Raw genomic sequence first — 22532 nt, forward strand, 5'->3', positions numbered from 1 at the left:
TCTTCCCTCTGTGGGGTGGATCCCAGAAAGAGCTTAGATGACAAGGGAGAAGGTAACACTGGGTAGGAGAAAAATGGAGTGACTGAAAAGTCACTGGTGACAAACATATTCCAAGGGTAGAGACCAGAGGAGAGTGAGAATTTTACTCCTCATGAAGGTGTCATATGAATATTTTGTTATGTACTTAGTCGTGAACAGCTTAGTGAAAAGATTGAACAGTTCAGTACATTGTCTCACATAATTCCAAACTCTTCTTCAAAAGAATTAGAAAAATTGAGGGGTGGAACCAAGATGGCAGAGAAAAAGCAGGGACTTGCTTGAGCTCTCCACCAAATCACTCCAAACACCTGTAAAAAATGACTCTAAACAAAGTCTAGAACTTCAGAACCCACAAAATGACAGAGTGAAACAAGTCTCCAGCCCAAGAAAGCATGGATGGTTGCTGGGAGGGGTGTATTGCATCATGTTGGGAGTGGAGTGCAGCTTGCTGGCACAGACCAGGCCGGAGCAGACCAGGTGGTGCAGGCCTCAAGACACTGAATCACGGAGCTGTGGCAGTTTTCAGACTTATCAACCCACAAAAACCAAACACAACTTAGCAGGTCAGTGGGAAGACTCTGTTGGACCTGGGTGAGAGAAGGGTGGGGTCTGGTCCCACCCCTAGGGCAGCAGAGGTGGCTACAGCTGAAGCAGCAACTGCTTCTAGAGCTCCAGGCCCACATACAGTGGGGAGAATCAAGCAGATGATCAGAGTGGGAGTGCAGGGATCTCTTTGCTGGTGCTGAGGCAGGATTCTCTTGTTTTGCCCTGGTTGGATCTGGGTCATAGTCCTGGTTGGTGGTCCTGGGGTGAGGAGGAGCACTGCTGTGGCAGAGTTTGTGGTGGCTGTGGAGAGGGAGTCCTCCTAGCAGTTTCAAGGCAGAAAAGAGTGCTTGTGGTCACTCACAGACCAGAGCACAGGCCAGGAGAGGAGTAAAAACCTCTCCTTGGATCATACCACCTCAGAAGAACTGAAAATTTACAGGGGCCTACAAGTAGCTTGAAAACAGAAGCGCAAAACCCCTGAAGCTTGGGACAGAGCACTCTCCACTCTGGAAGCAGAGTCATACCTTGACAAAAAGTTAAAAAGTCAAATAATTGGCTGGGAAAATGAGCAGACTGCATAAAAAACCTCAGACTATAGAATCTTACTTTGGTGACAAAGATCAAAACATACAACCAGAAGAAGACAACGAAGTCAAATATCCTACATCAAAAACCTCCAAGAAAAATATGAATTGGTCCCAGGCCATGGAAGAGCTAAAAAAGATTTGGAAAAGCAAGTAAGAGAAGTACAGGAATAGTTGGGAAGGGAAATGAGAGAGATGCAAGAAAATCATGAAAAACAAACCAACAGCTTGCTAAAGGAGACCCGAAAAAATACTGAAGAAAGTAACACCTTAAAAAATAGACTAATCCAAATGGCAAAAGAGCTCCAAAAAGCCAATAAGGAGAAGAATGCCTTTAAAGGCAGAATTAGCCAATTAGAAAAGGAGGTCCCAAAGCTCACTGAAGAAAATAATTCCTTAAAAATTATAATGGAATAAATAGAAGCTAATGACTTTATTAGAAATCAAGAAATTATAAAACAGAACCCAAAGAATGAAAAAATAGAAGACAATGTGAAATATCTCACTGGAAAAACAACTGACCTGGAAAATAGATCCAAGAGAGATAATTTAAAAATTATTGGACTACCTGAAGACCATGATCAAAAAAATAGCCTAGATATCATCTTTCAAGAAATTTTCAGGGAAAACTGCCCTGATATTCTAAAACCAGAGGGGAAAATAGAAATGGAAAGATCACCTCTTGAAAAAGATCCCAAAAGGAAAACTCCTAGGAATATTGTAGCCAAATTCCAGAGTTCTCAGATTAAGGAGAAAATATTGCAAGCAGCTAGAAAGAAACAATTCAAGAATTGTGGCAACACATTCAGGATAACACAAGATTTAGCAGCTTCTACATTAAGGGATCAAAGGGCTTAGAGTATGATATTCTGGAGGTCAAAGGAGCTAGGATTAAAATGAAGAATAGCCTACTCAGCAAAACTGAGTATAATACTTCAGGGTAAACAATGGATCTTCAATGAAATAGAAGACTTTGAAGCATTCTTGATGAAAATACCAGAGATAAATAGAAAATATGCCCTACAAATATAAGAATCAAGAGAAGCATGAAAAGGTAAACAGGAAAGAGAAATCATAAGAGACTTACTAAAGTTGAACTGTTTACATTCCTACAAAAGATGATATTTGTAACTCATGGGACCTTTCTCAGTATTAGGGTAGTTGAAGGGAATGTATACACACACACACACATATACATATATATGTATGTATGTATATATAATATATATACACATATATGTGTGTGTATATATATAGTACACATATATATTATATACATACACACACACATATAGACCTAGGGCACAGGGTGAGTTGAATATGAAGTGATGATATCTAAAAAAAATTAGGAGAGGAATATATTGAGAGAAGGAAAAAGAGAGAGATAGGATGGGGTAAATTATCTCACATAAAAGAGGCAAGAAAAAGCTGTTATAATGGAAGGGAAGAGGGGGGAAGTGAAAGGGAGTGAGTGAACCTTACTCTCATCAGATTTGGCTTAAGGAGGGAATAACATACACATTCGATTGGGTATCTTACCCTAAAGGAAGGTAGTGGGGAAGGGGATAAGATGGGAGGATGATAGAAGGGAAGACAGATTGGAGGAAGGGGTAGTCAGAAGGAAGCACTTTTGCAAAGGGATGGGGTCAAGGAGAAAATTGAATAGGGGATGGGATAGGATGGAGGGAAATATAGTTAGTCTTTTACAACATAACAATTATGGAAATGTTTTGCATGACTACACATGTATAACCTACTTTGAATTGCTTACCTTCTCAAGGAGGGTGGGTGGGGAGGGAAGAAGGAAGAGAATTTGGAATTCAAAATACTAAGAGCAAATGTTAAAAGTTGTTTTTATATGCAACTGGGAAATAAGACATACAGGCAATGGGGTATAGAAATCTATCTTGCCCTACAAGAAAGTAAGGGGGAAGGGGATAACAGAGGGGAGTGGGGTGATAGAAGGGAGGGCAGACTGGGGAAGGGGGCAATCAGAATACATGCCATCTTGGGGTGGGGGAAGGGGAAAGATGGGGAGAAAATTTGTAACTCAAAATCTTGTGGAAATGAATGTTGAAAACTAAAAATAAATTAATCATAAGAAAAAAAGAACTAGAAAAATTCACAACACCATAATAGTACACTAGTGTAACTGTTTGCCAATAGCCTTTCCAACACTATTTCTGTCTTTTATCCATTTTGTCAATTTTGTGGGGGTGAGGTTAAATCTAAGAATTGTTGTAGTTTGCATTTTTTTTATTCTTAGTGGTTTTAGAACATTTTTTCATGTAGTTTTTGAAGGTTCAGAAACTTTCTTTTGGAAATAGTTTGTTCATAACTGATGACCATTTATCTACTGGGGAATGGCTCTTAGTCTTATGAAATTCCCTAAATCGCAGAGACAATAGACTTTATATAAAATATTGGTGCATTTTGTTTTTTTCCCTACTCATCAGTTCCTATTCATACTCTAGTTATATTGTCTTTGCTCATGGAAAAGCTGTTTAACTCAGTGATAACCCTACTAGGACTACATATAAAAGAACAAAGAACTCACATGTACAAAATATTTTAGCACCTCTTTTTGTGGTAGCAAACAATTAGAATCGGAGGTGATCATCAGTTGTAATGACTGAACAAGTAATGCTATATGAATGTGATGAAATTCTACTATAGTATAAGAAATGATGAAGGAGCTGATTTCAGAGAAATCTGGGATGACCTGTATGAACTGATACAGAGTAAAGTGAGCAGAACCAGGAGAACAATGTATACAACAATGACAATATGATAAAGACCATCAACTTTGACAGACTGAGGAACTCTGATCATTACAATTACAATCGCATTTTAGGTAAGGAGAGAAAGCATTCCTGACATGGGAGAAAGCATGGTATAGTGGATAAAAAGCTGGTCTCTCCCATGGAATGAGCTATGATCAACAGGTGATACAGTATGGAAGGAGAAGAAAAGAAGGTCCAGGGCCACGCCTTGGAGTAAACTTATGGCTAGGGTATGGGAGGATGATGAACCAGCACCTGGAGAGGGGGAAGGCCAGGAGAGATTATTGTCACTTCTAAAGCCAAAGGAAAAGGGAATATCCAGAAGGAAGGTTTGGGGACAGCTGAAAACTCTTCAGAGGTCAAGGAGGAGGAGGACTGAGAAAAGGCTATGGGATTAAGCAGTTAAGAGATCATTGATGATCCGTGTGGAAATTGCTTCTCAAGAGTCATATTCAAGTTGGTGAAGGAATGAGAAAACCTACAAATGTATTTGTATACCTTTCTTTTTGTCTGCCTACACAGACATTCCTAGGGATCATTTCCTATCTTTTAAAAGATTTTAATCATGTTTTTATTGATATGGTAGAATATAAACTTCTTGAGAGTAGGGATTGTTTTATTTTTTTGTATTGATGTCCCAGTTCCTAGCACACTACTTGGCACATTGTAAGGACTTAATAAATACTTGTTTATTGGTTGAATAATAGATTTTGGCAGCAAGAGAACTCAACAGATGTCTGAATAAATTAATCTCCAATCATTATTACATTATGCTTCTGTACTAGGCTTGTGGTCAGTTTCCCAAACTCCAATTATTTTCTCTTTCTGTGCAGGTGGCCAATAGTCTACTTTGATAAAAGTATCATTTCTCTTTCTTCTTCCACTGATTTTCACCCAAATGCTCTCCACTGTGCTTCCTTCCTTCTGATCCTGGAATTTCTTCACATATGCATACCTTCTTAATATATTTAACTATCAGGTATGGAGTCCTATGCTAATCTTGATGGATTGATCATGACCCTCTGGAGCAGAAGAGCTGAGTCAATGATGAGCTAACTATGGTTGCATGAGAACCATCAAACCTTTGTCCCTCAGCTCTGTCTCTCTCTCACTACTGGTGACTGCACACAGTATTAAGGATATTGATAAAAGGATTTCTGGATTGGAGGATGTTGGACTGGATGATATGGTCTCCTCCAACTCCTGATTCTGTGATTTTATGTATATAATTTACCTATTCTTGTGTAATTCTGAATAAACTATGATGTTTCCTTCTACTTTGTTTTGTCTCCCCATCCAAACTGTCAAGATATCAATAGATTTTTGATAATGATGATGATATACCCCATGTCTCTACTGGTCCAGAGACCAAAGAACCACTCATCTAGAGTGGGTGGATTAATGGACCTACCCAATCAAATTTGTCACCCCCCACCTCTTTTTGACCATGTGTAACAACAATGTTGCTAGCAGCTAGTGTGGCTGTGTAAGACCAGTAACACCAGCACACAGAAGGGCTGTGAACACAGGTTCTTTGATCTGCTTTTCTAAGGAAAGCAACTTTAAGGGGTTAACAATCTCATTTTAATCACACATATATCATTCACTTAGATCAGGGGGAAAAGCCAGCACCCTGAACTTCAGAGAGAATAGAAACATACACTATATAAACAGAGCAAATAACACAAACCAGTAGACAGGCTTCTAGCTTTCTGATGAGCATCTCAGTACATAGTTATCAGGGAAGCACCTACATAGTTACCAGGGAAGCACCAACATCTGGGTTTTCAAGCTGGGGGGGCTCTTAACAATAGCTGCCCAGTGTCTCATCTAGTCAAATCACAGCACACTCCTCCAGGAAGTGAGAGCCCCAGACAAAATGCTAACTTCTGAATTTATATTCCCTGTTCAGGATTAAAGGGTGTCACAACCATGTGACTCAAAACCATGTGACACTTCTTCAGGCATCACAGCCATGTGATTCAAACCTATGTGAGCTAGGCTTTCCCTTGACATAAGCAGGTCATCAAAGACTCTGGATTTAATCAAAGAAATAAAGGCCAGACTCATCAAAGGCACTTGATTACCTAAGTGTTCCAAAAGAGAAAACAGTAAAAAGGTCTCACCTTAATTGCCAATATACCATGCTATACTTGAAATGAATGCTAGCCCCATGACCTTTTCATATTAGATGTGGTTATCCTAAGGGAGAGGTAGGTGGAAGAATAGATAGAGTACTGGGATTAGAATCATGAAGATTCTTCGGGAGTTCAAATCTGGCTTCAGACACTTACTGGCTATGTGACCCTGGGCAAGTCACTTAATCCTGTTTGCCTTAGGTCCTTATCTACAAAAAATGATCTGGAGAAGGAAATGGCAAACCACTCCAGTAGCTTTGCCAAGAAAACCCCAAAATGGGTCACAAAGATTGTGATTCCCTGGTTGAGGCTCTGAGTAGCCGTATGTTCAGACCTCTTGACTGTGCAGATGTAAAGGCTCTATTGATCCAGTGATGTATATAAAGTGTATAGCAATATTGCTTTGATTCAGGCAGTTAAGAGCCCTGTCTGTTGGTCTTTATGCTAATTTCTCTGCTTATATTTTCTCTGAAATTCAGGGTACTAACCTTTCTCCTCAACTAATGAATGTAATTTAAAGTAGGATTGTTAACCCCTTTTTGAGCAGTCTTTCCTAGAAAAGCAGATTAAAGGACCTGTGCTAGCAGGCCATACTGGGTACGCTAGGGTGCTTGCTGTTATACCTGGGTACTTCTTGGTGTTTCAACAGCTATTCTTCTTCCTTCACTGTAGCTGCTCTTTATAGTATCTATGTTAGTGGATATACACTGGTGGTTTTCTTCATCCTCATTCTTTTTTTCATTTAAAGTTCTGCTGACTTGATTGTCAAAATCCCTCATGACTACATTCTTATGGACCTTTGTAAAATCCACTCCCTCCTTGGGTCAAGAGTCTATCATCCCTATATATTAAGACACAGTCCAGAGACCAAAGTACCAAAGCAGATTCTCAAATATCACCTTCTTAGCCAGATGTTCAATTACCAAATTAATTATTTCCTTCTGCATCCTTTGCTTTCAATAGGCAGCAGTGAAAAAAAGCACAACTTATGTCCCTATGGTATTTATTTCTTTGTTCAACACTATGTAATCTTAGGCAATGCTTTTTTAGGTTCCTTATCACAGTTTCATTTGTGTCCCCATGAATCACCAGAAATGGGTAGTATCCATTTAAAATTGACAGCAGGGGCTGGGTGATTGTCCACAGGATCAAGGATACTGCAGAAAGAATTTCTGGATTGAGGGAAGTTGGACTGGATGATGTAGGCTTCTCCAACTCTTGATTCTGTAATTTTATGTATATAATTTACCTATTATTGTGTAATTTTGAATAAACTGTGATGTCTCCTTTCACTTTGTTTTGCTTCCCTGTCCAGACTATAAGGATATCAACAGATTTTTGATAATGATGATGATATAAAGCTCAAGATTTTAAAACAATAACAATAATCTGTCTGCATGTACATGTACTTTGTTTATGGGCCCATGGACCTTGCATACAGAAAAGTAGAAATACCCCAGTCACATATAGCAACTATGGGTGAGGAGAAAGTGAAAATTTCCCGGTACAAAAAGTGATCACCATAGGAACAATGAGGTTTTCACATGTAAGACAAACCTGACAGCTGCTGGATGCAACTGTCGTAACCCCATCCCACAGTCCCTTGATGGACATCTGCAAAATGCAACAGCCTGGACCATAGAGTAGCACACATGCCTTTCTATTCCCTGGCCACCCACGGCCGCAGATTTCTGCCAATCTTTGCAGTGATTTTCACAGCAATAAACACTTCAGCTTCTTGCAATAAATCGCTTAGTTGATGTCTTGCTAAATAACATCTTCCCACTTTTCACTTTGTCAGGCAATAGCTTTTCCTCTGGGTCCTGTGATAAAAGCCTCAAAACGCCCGCGCGCGCGCGCGCGCGCGCGCGCACACACACACACACACACACACACACACATACACACAAAAGCCCCACAACCACCACCACCACCAACAAACTGCCTCTACCTTTTAACTTCCTCTCCATTTATTTTATCTGATCTTCTGAACTCACGGAATGGCCCCAGCTGTCAATTTACCTTATAAATAAATTAAATGAGCAAACAGAGGTAAAGGGAATTATAACGTAGTGGATACAGATCCTGTCCCATGCTGCCCACATACTGGCCACGTGGATCCTCACAAGTCACTTAACTTCACAGTTCCTCTGGTAGCTTTAACACTATAAGTTGAAGAGCAAATGCAAATCCTCACTGGTAAAGGGAGTTTCCTCACTGGGTATGCTCTAACGAAATCGAAGCTCCAACCCATATGTGCGTATATACACGCACAAATACATACACCATGTTCCTAAAGTCTGGACACATAGGCAAAAATGCATATTTTCAAGAAATGAAATGAATGAAATTTTCAATAACATTTATTTAATTGGAATATTAACAAATAACATTTTCAATATGATTTCCATCATTTGTGATATAAAGGTTGATGCGCTTTGCAAGATTCACGTGAACTCAATGCAATAACTCTACATTTCTTATGTGTCCAGACTTTAGGAACACCCTGTGCATACATGGTCCATGTATGTTTATATGTATGCACATATTTGTGAGTGTATACTTACATATGTATATACTTAAGTCTATACATTTTATATTTATATCTATACATACACATATACAACTACCCCTTATATATTTCTACATTATATATTATAATTATTAAATTACATATAGTGACTAGCTATTAAGTGCTAGCAAGATATATACATTTTTCATGACAACAATACTGCAATGCACCAACAATTCATTCTTTTCTCTGTGTGAGGACTCCATCAACCTGTGCAGCTTGACATTTTTCTTAATCTTTGTAGATAGTTTTTGTTAGTTGTGGCAAAAAAAAATCATTGCTTGTTAGCCTCCTAGTGATGGGCTTCTCCAAGTTCAGTGAATAAGCTTGTTCTACAGACAACAAAGATTCGGTCCTTCATTATTGTGTTGTTGTTCAGTCATTTAGGTCATGTCCAGCTCTTTGTGACCCCATTTGGGGTTTTCTTGACAGAGTTATTGGAGTCGTTTGCCATTTCTTTCTCCAGCTCATTTTACAGATGAGGAAGCTGAGGCAAATAGAGTGAAGCAACTTACCCAGCATCACACAGCTACTAAGTGTCTGGGGAGAGCTTTGAATGAGTCTTTCTGACTCCGGACCCAACTCTCGGTCCATTGTGCCACCCAGCTGCCCCTGTCTTTCATCATGCCCATACTTAAAACCCTTCTAGCTTGATAGGATCTACCAGAGTTCAAAATTTACTCCTATAGCCTTCGAGATCCCATGATGCCTGGCAAGCCATGATACAGTATGAATATACTTCTATCCCTTCCGTATTACGGGGATTAGGGGTGTGGCGCCCCCATGATCTGGAAGATTCATGCAAAATTTTTTTGGCCCTCCCTTCATACCAGAGAATAAATCTAAATTATTATGGTATTAAAGGAGAAATTAAGTTGATATCATATAATATAATACATTTTATGCATTTCTGAGTTTCTAAACTTTTTCTGTGTTGTTTGCAGCTTCTGCAAAACTCCCTCCAAATTCCCATTTAATTTCTTATGCCGACCTGTGAAATATCGAAACCAACATGGGGAAAGTCACAATGTGGAAGGGATAATGGGAGTCTCAAAGTGGAGAAACAAGAGAAAGCCCACATTTATTCACTATTTTCAGATTCATAAAGCTCTTTCCTTTCAACACTTTCAGATGGTTGGTTTAAGCATTAATGGCTCATTTTAAAGAGGAGGAAACTGGGCCTCAGAGAGGCTTATTGTTAATGGTTAAGTACACTGTCTAGGGTTATACAGCTAGTAAGTTTTGACTCAAATTCACATCTTTTGACTCTTCCTGAAACACAGTGCTGCAGGTCAAAACCTGGAAAGGTTGCCTCATATATAGACTAAAAGCAAGAAATAAAAACAAAGAACTGAGAGAAAGATTGGTATCTCCAGGAGATTCTACTAAAGGGCTTTTGACACTCAGTCTTTCCTTGCACTAGAAACGAAAGGATATTGAAGTTGAGAAAACTATATGGTCACAGGCTCCATCAATAAATTCCATCTTATATACATCAGATTAGCAATGGACATTAAAAGAAAATTAGTGATAATTATTAGAAGGACTTTAGGAAGACCAACACAGTAATGCACTGTTGGTGGAGCTGTGAATTGATCCAGCCATTCTCCCAAAAGCAATTTTGGAACTATACCCCCAAAGTCACTAAACTAGGAATATCCTTTTACTCAATGGCCACACTAATGGCCAGATAACCCAAGGGAAGCAAAGAGAGAGATGCCCCATATCTACAAAAATATTTACAGCTGTACTTTTTGTGGTAGCAAAAACCTGGAAAATAAGGTAAGTGTCCATCAATTAGCAGCAAGGTGTGTGCTCTTTAGCTCTGGGTCTGGAGCCAGAAAGATCCGAGTTCAAATTCCACCTCAGGCACTTACTAGCTATGTCACCCTGGGCAAATCACTTAACCCCTATTGCCTCAGTTCCTTATCTGTAAATACGGGCTCACACAGGAGAAGGAAATGGCAAACCATTCCCGTATCTTTGCCAAGAAAACCCCAACTGGGGTCATGAAGTCGGACATGACTGAAAAATGACTAAGTATATGTATATATATGTATATATATATATATATATATATATATATATATATATATACTTAATATATATACACGTATATATACATATATTTGCACATGTATATATACGTATATATATACATATATGTATACATACACACATATACATATGCACACATACACATATATACATGTGTATATGTGTGTATGTGTTTTTTTGAGGGAAAAAAGATAACAGTGGTGTTATCAAAATAAAAAAAAAGAAAAGAAAAAAAGCAAAAAGGTTCATTGAAGCAATTTTTTAAATGCCCAGAAGAGAACAGGAAGTTGAGAGGAAGACAAAAACAACAAGGCAGCTTCAAAATGAATGTTTTTGGTTTATTATATATCTATTTATATATATTATAAACAAGCAGTATATGGGAGATTCACAGTTTCATATCCAGACCTTATTTTCTGTTCTTTGTATGTTGAAATATTAATGTTTATTGGCATTTGTCAAGTTCAGATTAATAAAAAATTTAAAATTGCTAAAGCAGCCCCCCAAAACAGATGTTTTATTACATCAATGACTTCTCTGGAGCCCTGTCAATGTTCTCATTCCATAATAATAATCCCTTACATTTGTGTAACCTTTTATAATATACAAACACTTTCATGCGGACAATCTCATTTGATTGTCATGACAAGCCTCTGGCAACCACTGACTCAGATTTAGAGAATAAGGAGCATTTGAGGTTTAATTCTAGCTCTGTCACTTCTGTTTTGAGTGAACTTGGGAAAGTTACTTGACATTGCTGAGACTCAGTTTCTTAATTTGTAAGAACAGAGGGTTAGAGTAGCTATTCTCTAGGGTCCCTTCCAATTAGATCTATGGTTCTATGATTTCCCACTTTACAGATGAGGAAACTGAACCCCAGAGTTCCAAAGTTACTTATCCAATTTCACACAGCTATCAAGTTGAGTAAATTACAAGTACAGGTCTGTTGCTTGATGTGATTACAATGCTAAATGAGTATTCTGCTGACAGATTGATTGTTACATTAAAAAGATGCCAAGCATTAGCATTTTTTTTGCCTTCTGTGGCACATCTATAAAATTCTAAGTTTGACATGCACATATTAAGGGAGAAAGAGGAAACAGGCTCATTGATGTAAACTGTGCATTTGTGCATCAGTAAATCCCCACAGGAATGGGGTGAGGGAATATAAATGTTGGTGGAATGGATGATGGGGATCAGATGATAGAGATGAAGGATCGATTGGGAGGGGTGAGAGGAGAGAGACTCAAGGTACAGAGGTTGTCAGAAGGGATTTGAAATAGAAAAGCAATCAGACCTCTTCTGCTTGACCCCAGAGAGGAGAAGCAGGACCAATGGGGAGATGGTAACAGGCAGGCAATTGTTTCAATATAACAATTATTTTGAGCTGTCCCAGAATGGAATGGGCCTGCCTTGTGAGGTAGTGAGATCCCTGGTCACTAGAGCCATTCAAGCAAAGGCTGGCTGGGTGACCACTTGAAAGGCGCATAATAAAGGGTCTTCCTATTCAGGCAATGGCTGGATAAGATCTGAACTCCTGGATCCTCTGGGTCTACTGGAATAACCCATAAGAATATCAGAGTCAGAGCTGGAGTTATTAGGGAGAGGGGGAGACAAGACCAGCTAGGTAGCACACATTGTTGCTGAGATATTTGAGATCCTCCAGTTGGGAATTCCTGATTCTTGCAGCTGTTGCTGTTGTCGTTCGGTCATTTTCCAGTCACGTCCGACCCTTCCTGACCCCATGTGGAGCTTTTTTGGCAAAGACGCTGGAGTGGTTTGCCATTTCATTCTCCAGCTCATTTGATAGATGAGAAAATTGAGGCAAACAAGATTAAGTGTCTTGCCCAGGATTGTCTGAGGACCGATAGGAACTCAGGTTTTCTTGATTCCAGGCCTGGTGCTCTCTGCATCACCTAGCTTCCTTGTAGATGTTAAATGGGAACCCAATAATGTGTTATTATTTCAATAAAGCTACACTTTACTTTTCATATGAAGATCTAATTTTTTTTCTTTTTCTTTTTCCCCCTCCATTTCATATCGCTTGATTTAAAAATATGGGAGTTGGAATAGATCACCACCAAGACCTTGTGTCTCTTCTTCTGACATCCCTTCCATCACTTAAACCTAGCTTTCTCCGGAAAACACCACATACTTTGGCTCCCTCTATAAGGCTTGGCAGCTTGTTCCCTCATACCTCACGGGTCAGGAGGAGGAATTGGGGTACTCTCTGTTCCTACTGCCACTTTCAGACCCTCTCTTTGACGCCATCACTTAGCAACTACTTCTCCTCCTTTAGAATCTGCTCCATTCTGCTCAGTTCCCTGTTGCTGCTGTCTATGAACACCATGAACCTCTCTGTTCGGTTTCCTCATCTGTAGAATACCTGTGGTGCCTAACTCTTGGGTTTTTCATAAGGCCCAAAACAGATACCACAGTCAAAGTGCTGTATAAACTTGGAAATGGAGGGAATAAATGAAATGCTCAGCTCCCTCTCACTCTTTGGTGGGTGAATCAGGACTGAAATCTGTGTCATACCACAAATGTTCAATGTTTTCAAACACACCACTCTGGCACATCCACAATAACGGTTTTAGCATCCTAGCTAGAGGCAGCTAGGTGGAGCCATAGTGCAGAGAGCGGCAGGTCTGAAGTCAGAAAGACTCATCTTTCTGAGTTCAAATCCGGCTTCAGACACCTCCTAGTTGTACGACTCGTGGTGAGTCGCTTCACCTTGTTTGCTTTAGTTTCTGCACCTATAAAATGAGCTGGAGAAGGAAATGGCAAACCACTCTGGTATCTCTGCCAAGAAAACTCCAAAGGAGGTCACAAAAAGTTGGACGTGACTCAACCACAACATAACACTGGAGATAAGCTTTTAATGACACAAAAGCCAGGAATGTCAGAGTTTTTCTTTTAACCTTCACAAGGTAATTGGACACTATTTCAGATGTGTTAAGTTATTGAAGTTAACACCATAGGAAAGAAGTGAAAATACTAGATACATTTAAAGAAAATGTGTTAGTCTGGGTGAGTTAAAATCACTATGGAAACTACAACATTTTTCTAATTTAAAACAACACATTGTAATAGACCCATGAGAGTTTAAAAAAAAAACATCAGCAACATTCTATGACTGGTTTTGAGGTGTTAAAAAATAACAAGCATGATCCTAAAAGTATGAGATTCAGTAAACATTTATTAAGTGCATATTATGTTTGAGGCACTGTACAGGGTGTCAGGAATAAATAGACAAAAACAAAACTATTCTTGTCCTCAAGGATCTTACATTCTATGAGGCGGGGGGCAGGGGAGAGATACCAAATACAACATTGGTGTTGTGGGGGAATGGAAACTTCTGCCAGTGTAGAGCAGCAACTCTTCTGTAACTTTTTGTTTTAAAGAGAGAGTGAAGGGGGTGGGGAGGGTTTGGCTCTGAGAGGTGAAGTCATTTGACCATGCTCACAAAACCAATGTATCTTAACATAAAGATTCAGTTGTTTTCAGTCATGTCTGACTCTTCATGACCCCATTTGGGGTTTTCTTGGCAAAGATACTGGAGTAGTTTGCCATTTCCTTCTCCAGTTCATTTTACAGATTGGGAAACTGAGGCACATGGGGTTAAGTGACTCGTGCAGGGTCACACAGCTAGGAAGTGTCTGATTCTGGATTTGAACTCAGGAAGATGAGTCTTGTTATCCTAAATCCAGTGCTCTAACTACTGCCCCACTCTGCTGCTCAATGAATCTGAGGCAGGATTTAAATCTAGGTCTTCTTCACTCAAAGACCAGATCTCTACCCATTGTCTATAATTAAACATGAATACTTAATACTTCCATAGGCTAGCAGCTTGACAAAATGCGTTCCTAACTGTCCTCTCTGTGATTTACTTTGTTCATTGACAAAATGGAGATAATGGCACTTGAGCCTTCGCTTTTTCCCTCCCCCTTCTCCAAACTGACATTATTCCATCCTCCTTTCCTTCTTTCCATTCAGGTTTTAAAAGCTCTGGCTGTTTTTGCCTTCCCTCCACCTCTCCCCATTCCTACCAGTGATAAAACCTGTGCTCTGGAAGGACCGGTTAAGCTCATGAAGGCTAAGATGCTGCATTTCCTAGACCCCTCCAGCCTTGCTGTCTCCACTAGTGCCAGACCTCCATAACCTCCCCACTGGAAAATTGGACTCCATCCCTGACAGGTTCCCTCCCTGGGCCTTTCTCTTGCTTCTTTCTGGGCCTCCACAGTCACTCTACCACATCTCCAACCATGCCACTGCCTGAGTAAACCATCACTCCCACCCCAGGCCCCCACCTAAGCTCTCATTTATGTGTGGTCTTCCACAACCACAATGAAAGGTCCTTGAGGGCAGGGGCCATCTAGCATACTTTATTGTATCTGCAGTACTAAAGCACAGCACTTTGGTATATAGAAAGAACTTAAAATAAACATTTTATCTCTCTAGCAGCTTAAGATACAAATGGCAGACAAAAGGTACTCCTGTCAAGGGAATCTGAAGAGTTCACTGGTCTGTCATACCCTTGAACCTAAAAGATTAGACCCTTCCAGACTATTATAAGATTTTGCCTGAGGGAAGGTTTGTTTTGTTTGTTTATTTTTGAATAGTGGTTCTTGTGGATTCAGGGAAGGTAGGTGGTGAAGTGGATGGAGTGCTAGGCCTGAAGTCAGGAAGACTCAAATTCCTGAGTTCAAACCCGGCCTCAGACACTTACTAGCTCTGTGACTCTGAGCAAGTTGGTTAACCCTGTTTTTGCCTCAGTTCCTCATTTATAAAATGAGCTGGAAAAGGAAATGGCAAACCACTTCAGTATCTTCGCCAAGAAAATCTCAAATGGAGTCATGAAGAGTTGGACATGAATGAAACAACTGAATAGTGAGTGAATTGTAGTTTCCATTAAAGTCATAATATACAATAACTGGGAGAGCATGCTTTAGAATACTCATCTTGATTCTCAGTTCAGTTATCTTTTCATTGTACCATATCACCAAGAGGCAGTTAAAGAAGTTCCTCTAAAAGTTTATCTTCAAAGAAAACACTAGGGGGGACGGAAAGACCCATTTTCTCTTTCTTTGTAGACACAAAACCAACTAGGTTGCCTGGAAGTGACCATTCTTCTCCAGGCCCCCACCATCTCCTCTGTGACACCATCCTAGGATGGATATCTGCCTATAGCTGGGCCCTGCCATGCAGTCTGACACATTTCTACTTCTGGCATTCTCTGCTGAGGAGAAACCTGGCACTAATGTGGCGTGCTGCAGATAGGGAAGAACGGTTGCTGGCAACAGGAGTGTATGAAGCAGCTTGGGCACCACAGGCCCAAACTGTTCTTGGCTCCAGCTCTGACTCTGCTACTGACTCTTCCAAAAGCCTGGGAGCATTTGAGGATTCCTCTCTCTTATGCTAGAGCTATGCACTCAGGATGCCTTCTCTGTGAGATCAGTGAAGGGGGAGGCATCTGAAGTCTGAGGCACTCAGGTGTATGGCAGCATTTCAAGCAACATCATAGACAGGGATATCAAGGTCATGCTCAGGTGTGATGACTAGACATCTTGGCTAGGGATGGATGGCTGGATAGTGGTATATTCTCACCTCCTGAGCTCCCTGATGTATCCTGAGGCAAAATGTCTTTCAGAAACATTCTAGCCACCTAATGTTGGGATTATTAGTCTTTTTCTATTGAGCTAGCCTAATTGACCTGCTGTTGCACATTCTCTTCCTTTCCTCCCTCTCCTTCCCTTCCCCCTCTCTCTCTTTCTCCCTCCCCATTCTCCTTTCTCTAGTTTTCCTTCCTTTCTTTCCTCCCACTTTCTCTTCATTAACTTGTCAAACTATAGCCCTCATATTTCCCAATTTAATTCTGGAGTGACTGTTGTGGGGACAGGGTTCCTTTACCCTCTCCAAGGGGCTTCCCTTGTCTACATGTACCTCTTATCTAGCTCCATGCAACTTTCCAGGCTGAAGTCTCCAGCTTTAATGTCAAGGTCAAGGTCATCCACTGCCAGTCATATTGACTTCTGTCCTGCCACTGAAGTTCAATGACTCAGGAAGAGAGAGTGAGGCTGACGACTTTGTGCAATTCTGCCTCCCTTAAATCCAGTTCACACTCAACTGAAGACATCACCCCATGAAGTCACCAATCTTCTTTGAAAGTGAGGGATAAACAACTTCAAATCCACTAGTGAAGCCAGGAAGGGATAGTATGCCACCTCCCCCCGCTTCCCCAACAACTCAACCATAACAGCAAGATCCATCAGGTACAAGCTCTGGTCTACTGAAGTCATTGGGCAGGATATTGGTATGTCTCCTGGGGGACAGAAAACTTGAGTGGCACAAATATTTCTTGTTGTTCTTGTTTTAGTCGATTAGTCATATCTGACTCCTCCTGACGCCATTTGGGGTTTTCTTGGCAAAGGTATTGGATTTGCCATTTCTTTCTCCAGCTCATTTTACAGATGAGGAAACTAAGGCAAACAGGGTTAAGTGACTTGTCCAGGGTCACACAGCTAGTAAGTGTCTTAACTTGGATTTGAACTCAAGTCCTCCTGACTGTAGGCCCAGTACTCTATCCACTGTTCCACTCTATCCACTAGCTACCCAATTATTCTTTGGAATCTTTTTTTTTAAAAGGAACCAGTTGAGTGGTTTCATGACCACAGTTGGGAATAGAATGCAGGACTATAGATACACTCTTGGGATCTCATGAATGCAAATGAAAATGTATGGCAGCTGAGTTGCTGAGAATTGTGAATCATTTGGCAAGTTCAGAGATCCTAGGGGAGAAAGAAAGCACTCTACTTTACTGTAAACTGAGAAAATCATTTTCTCCCTCAATTAGGAACAGATGACTTTCTAGTACTTTAGACAACTAAAGGAAAGACACACCAAACAATGCCATACAACTAAAAAGAAAAAAAGGTCCAAGTTATTATTTATCATTGCTGGAGGACCACTTCCTAATTACATTATCCGACATGTATTATATCATCTATTCATTAAGGCCCATACATAGAAACTGACTCATATGCAAATTTACAGGCTGGAGCTGCCCAACTAAAAAAGTTGATTTTAACAGTAAGGAATGCAAAGAAATATGCAATATTTTTATTGAGTTAAAATGAAATTGATATAAAATATATGGGATTTAAAGTACTAAGATTTATTAGCTGTTTCTGAAATTCATCAAAGGTTTTAAAATTAATTTAAAAAAACACTCTTTCTCCTTTAGGACAATACACTTAGACTCATGCACCTCTCACTTGCCAATCTCCTGATGAGAAGGTTGGTTTATAAATGGTCGGGTTTCTCCATATGGATTTGGACAAATAGCAAAATCCTGTTGAGTGTAAATAATGAGTCCCCTGAAATGGTCTCATGTATTCATATTTGCACAATTCAAAGTTATAATTATCCAAAATAGGCAAATGGCTCCAACCCAACAGAGATATGCAGTATGGATACATATATTTGTATTTATATATACATACACACACATATATGAACAGTGTGACCAGGAGATATATATATATATATATATATATATATATATATATATATATGCATATGTATGTGTGTGTGTTTACATGTATATGTGTGTATAGATAAAATATATGCATATATAGATCAGTTAATAACCATTTGTTAAGTGCCCAGTGTGTGTGTGTACATGTGTATATATTTATATGTGTGTGTATGTCTCTATAGATAGAAAGAAAGAGAAAAAAGAAGGAAAGAAAGGAAGGAAAGAGAAGAAAGAAAGGAAGGAAGAGAAAACCTGGTCACCCTGGCTTCATAAATGTGTGTGTGTGTGTGTGTATACATATACACACACACATTATATATTTATATATATATAGCAAGAGAGAGAGAGAGGAGGGGGGAGATCTCGAGTCTGGTTATACTGGCTTCATAAATGTAAATAAACACATAAGTATGTATACAAATATACAATTCACAGACAGATAGATGGATAGGTAGATAGACAGACAGATAGAGAGACAACAGCCTTTTTGCTCTTTACCATAAAAAAGTAAAGATAAGCTTCAGGACTAGGTCACGTTTTAAAGTAAAGATCACCTTGTCAGTAATAGCTTTAACTTTTAAAACTTCTCCTGCCTTCAACCTCCTCCCTCAGTATTTTCGATATTAGCTTCTGGTTGCTACTCTATTCTGTGGGTCATGAATGTTTTAGTATGGTTCTTGCTTACCTGTGACAACGCTGGGGATTTTTGACAGAAAGCTCTTTACTGTCCTGATGGGTACCCCACCTGTCTTGTCATCCTGCATCTTTGTAATGATGTCTTCAATCTGTAAGGGAGCAAGAAGACCTTTAAGTATCTTAGTCTATACAAAACTAGGGCCATGCTGTACCCTCATAAGAACAAGTATATGAACTTGGACATCAACTTTGGATACACTCTAAAGTTTCCATCCACTTAATCAACTAACGAATATATGAGAATCTACTACATGTACACCATTGTCCTAGAAAAAGGCAAGGGATACAACCCCATGAGAAAATTAGATTCAAATGCCTGTATCAATAAGGGGAGAATTACAAACTTTGTGGACATATGTGATAGAAGATATATTGTGTAATAAAGTGGTTCCTCTTTCCCAAACTGGAGTTATTTGTATTCAAATTTGAATGTCTATTTAAAAATACTAAATTGTAAAATATAATAGGATATCTTATCAGAAACTGGGACCTAGGCAGGCCACAGTCATATTCAGGTCTGACCTCTCACCCCACCTAGCCAATAAAATCCAGTGGCTCCTCATCCCTTCTGGGGTCAAAGACAAAGCCCCCTTTCTGACATTAAAAGTCTTTCATAGCCTATTCCTGCCCTTTCTGGTTTTCTTACACCTTACACCTGCCAATGTAGTCTTTGATTCAGTGACACTGGCTTCCTGGCTGTTCCAAGAACAAAACTGCAACTCTTGGCTGGAATCCTTTTTTCAGACTGTCCTTCATGCCTGGAATACTCTTCCTCCTCACCTCCGAGTCCTGGCTTCCCTGGCTGCCTTCAAATCCCAAGTAAAATCCTACCTTCTATAAGAAAGCTTTCCCGATCCCTCTTAATTCTGGTGCCTTTCCTCTGTTAATTATTTCTTCCTGGATATAGTTTGTTTATACCTATTTGTTTGCTTACTGTCTTCCCTTTTAGACTGTGAGCTCCATGAAGGCAGGAGCCCTCTTTGTATCCCCAGTACTTAGCACAATGTCCAACACGTAGCAGGTGCTTGTTGTCGTTCAGTCATTTCAGCTGAGTATGACTCTTTGTGACCCCATTTTGGGTTTTCTTGGCAGAGATACTGGAACGGTGTGCCATTTCCTATTCCAGCTCATTTTGCAGATGAGAAACTGAGGCACACAGGGTTAAGTAACTTGCTCAGGGTCATACAGCTAGTAAGTGTTTGCAGCCAGAGTCAAACTCACAAAGATAAGTCTTCCTGACTCCAGGCCTAGAATTCTATCCATTGTGCCACTTAGCTACCCCCAGTAGGCACTTAATAAGTGCTTATTAACTAACATTCAAATAACAGAGACAGAATTAGGATGGTGGGATGAAAGGAGATCATAACAGCAGAAGCAAGAAAAAGGTGGTATCTGAGTCCTGAGGAGTGTAACGATAGTCACCATGAGGAGTGTAAGGATGGTCACTATGACCCAGGGTTAAGAACAGAAACAAGGTTCAAAGCTGGGGACATTTACAAGAAACTGAGTCAGCATGAGCCATTAGATAATGGGTAGGTCTATAGCACAGAGAGAAGCACACTGGAATGAAGAGGACACCTGTACATGAGGAAAAGGAAGCAAGATTTCACTAAATGTTAAAATCCAGCTGTTATCCTCAGACTAGAATGCAAATTCCATACTAGAACCATGAAAGGTTGAGTTGGCAGAGACCAGTTTCTGATTTGGAAGAAATGCAGCTTGTATCTGGTCTGCTAAGGTAGTTGTGAACCTTCCTTTGTTGGGAGAAGGATGGCAGAAGAAGGAAGGGGTGGAACCTTGAAGTATCACTCCCCTTTCTCCTAACCAAGAGGGTTAATATATTAGAATGGATTCTGTTTCCTGTTCTCAGATACTATGAGAAAATGTTAGAGTTGGAAGGGGCTTAACAGTCACAGAGTTCAATTCTGCCATGTTGTACATGGGTAAACAGAGGATCAGTTGTCTAAAGCTACACTACTAGTTAGTGATAGACTGAGGAAAAGGGGAAGACACAGAGGGATAAATAGCTAAGCAGGGAAATTGCATCTTCAATCTGGGGCAGCTAGATTGCTCAGTGGATAGAACACAGAGCCTGATGTCAGAAAGACCAGAGTTCAAATCCAGCATCGGACACTTCTAGCTGTGCAACCCTGGGCAAATCACTTAACACTGTATGATTCCATTTCCTCATCTGTAAATGAGATGGAGTAGGAAATGGAAACCACTCCAGTGTCTTTGCCAAGAAAACCCCAAATGGGGCCACAAAGAGTTGTACATGACTGAACAATAATCACCACAGATGGATTTCTTTAAGTAGCATGGTGAGTCAGAAATGTCCACAGTGGGCAGAGCAGGATCATTCCACTGGCTCAGGCAGCCTGAGATGTCACATGGGACACCTTTCAGAGTAGGCAAGAACATACCACACAGCAGACAAAGCCTTTCGAAGGCCAGACCAGGTTCTTCCAGGTAAGAAGAAAATGCCAATAACTTGTTTAAATGAGCTAAACCATTAAGGGTAGTATATGTCACATCTGGACAGCACTTTCACAATTTTTCAAAGCTCCTTTAGAAGTCATTTAATTAATTCTATCTAACAACCACATGACATAGGTAGGGCAGGAAAAATAATTTACCCATACACAGATATTTGTTTTGTCTCTCAAAGCACTTTATAGATGCTCTTCTCTGGTCTTTATTATACTCTAAGACAATAGGGTAGAAGCAGAGTGTCCTGGATCTAGCAAACTGGCTCACAAGAGCCAATTGTTTAATTTTCAGCGTAAGCATTCAGATTTCAGACACTGGCAAAACTACAAGTCAGGGCTTGATTTGTTGTTGTTTTCTTGATTGTCTGGACTAAAGAAAATGATGGAGAAAATGTCAATGATGTGGTTTAAATTTAAAACATTTGCTGTGTGTATATTTTTCCTTCAGAGAGCCAACTGTTAGATACTAGTATACCTCTGGGCAGAGGAAATACTTTTCTAAAAATGGTATTTTATTTTTTTCAAATTACATCATGTAAAGACAAATTTTAACACTCATTTAAAAACGTTTTTGAGTTCCAATTTTTCTCCCTTCTTCCCTCCCCTTCCCTCTTCCCTAAGAGGGTAAGCAATTTGATATGGGTTATATATCTGTAATCATGTAAACCATATTTCTACATTAGTCATGTTGTGAAAGAAACAGACCAAAAGAAAAAAAATGAAAAAAAAAATAAAGAAAGCAAAAATAGCATGCTTCGACCTGCATTCAGACTTCATCAGTTCTTTCTCTGGATTTGGATAGCAATTTTCCTAATGAGTCCTTTGGAATTATCTTGGATCACTGTACTTCTGAAAATCGTCATTCATTAGTTAACTGCCACACAGTGTTGCTGTTACTGTGTACAGTGTTTTCTTGGTTCTGTTCACTTCACTTTGCATCAGTTTAGGTAAGTTTTTTCAGATTTTTCTGAAGTATGCCTGCTCATCATTTCTTATAGCATAATAATATTCTATTATGGTCATATTCAACAACTTGTTCAGTCATTTCCCAATTGATGGGCATCCTCTCAATTTCCAATTCTCTGGGAGG

At 39.7% G+C, this 22532-nt stretch overlaps 1 protein-coding gene across 1 annotated transcript in view; it reads right to left on the bottom strand.

Moving 5' to 3' along the window:
• The window catches only part of RGS6 (regulator of G protein signaling 6), a 217021-nt gene extending 197982 nt beyond the window's left edge, over window positions 1-19039 (bottom strand). Inside the window, 1 exon segment of the mRNA XM_036735239.1 lies at window positions 18943-19039. Within this exon segment, the coding sequence (XP_036591134.1) occupies window positions 18943-19021 (79 nt within the window). The 5' untranslated portion in view covers window positions 19022-19039.
• Between the last annotated feature and the right edge of the window lie 3493 nt (window positions 19040-22532).

The sequence above is a fragment of the Trichosurus vulpecula genome, chromosome 8 (genome assembly GCF_011100635.1).
Source record: "Trichosurus vulpecula isolate mTriVul1 chromosome 8, mTriVul1.pri, whole genome shotgun sequence".
Lineage (NCBI taxonomy): Eukaryota > Metazoa > Chordata > Mammalia > Diprotodontia > Phalangeridae > Trichosurus > Trichosurus vulpecula.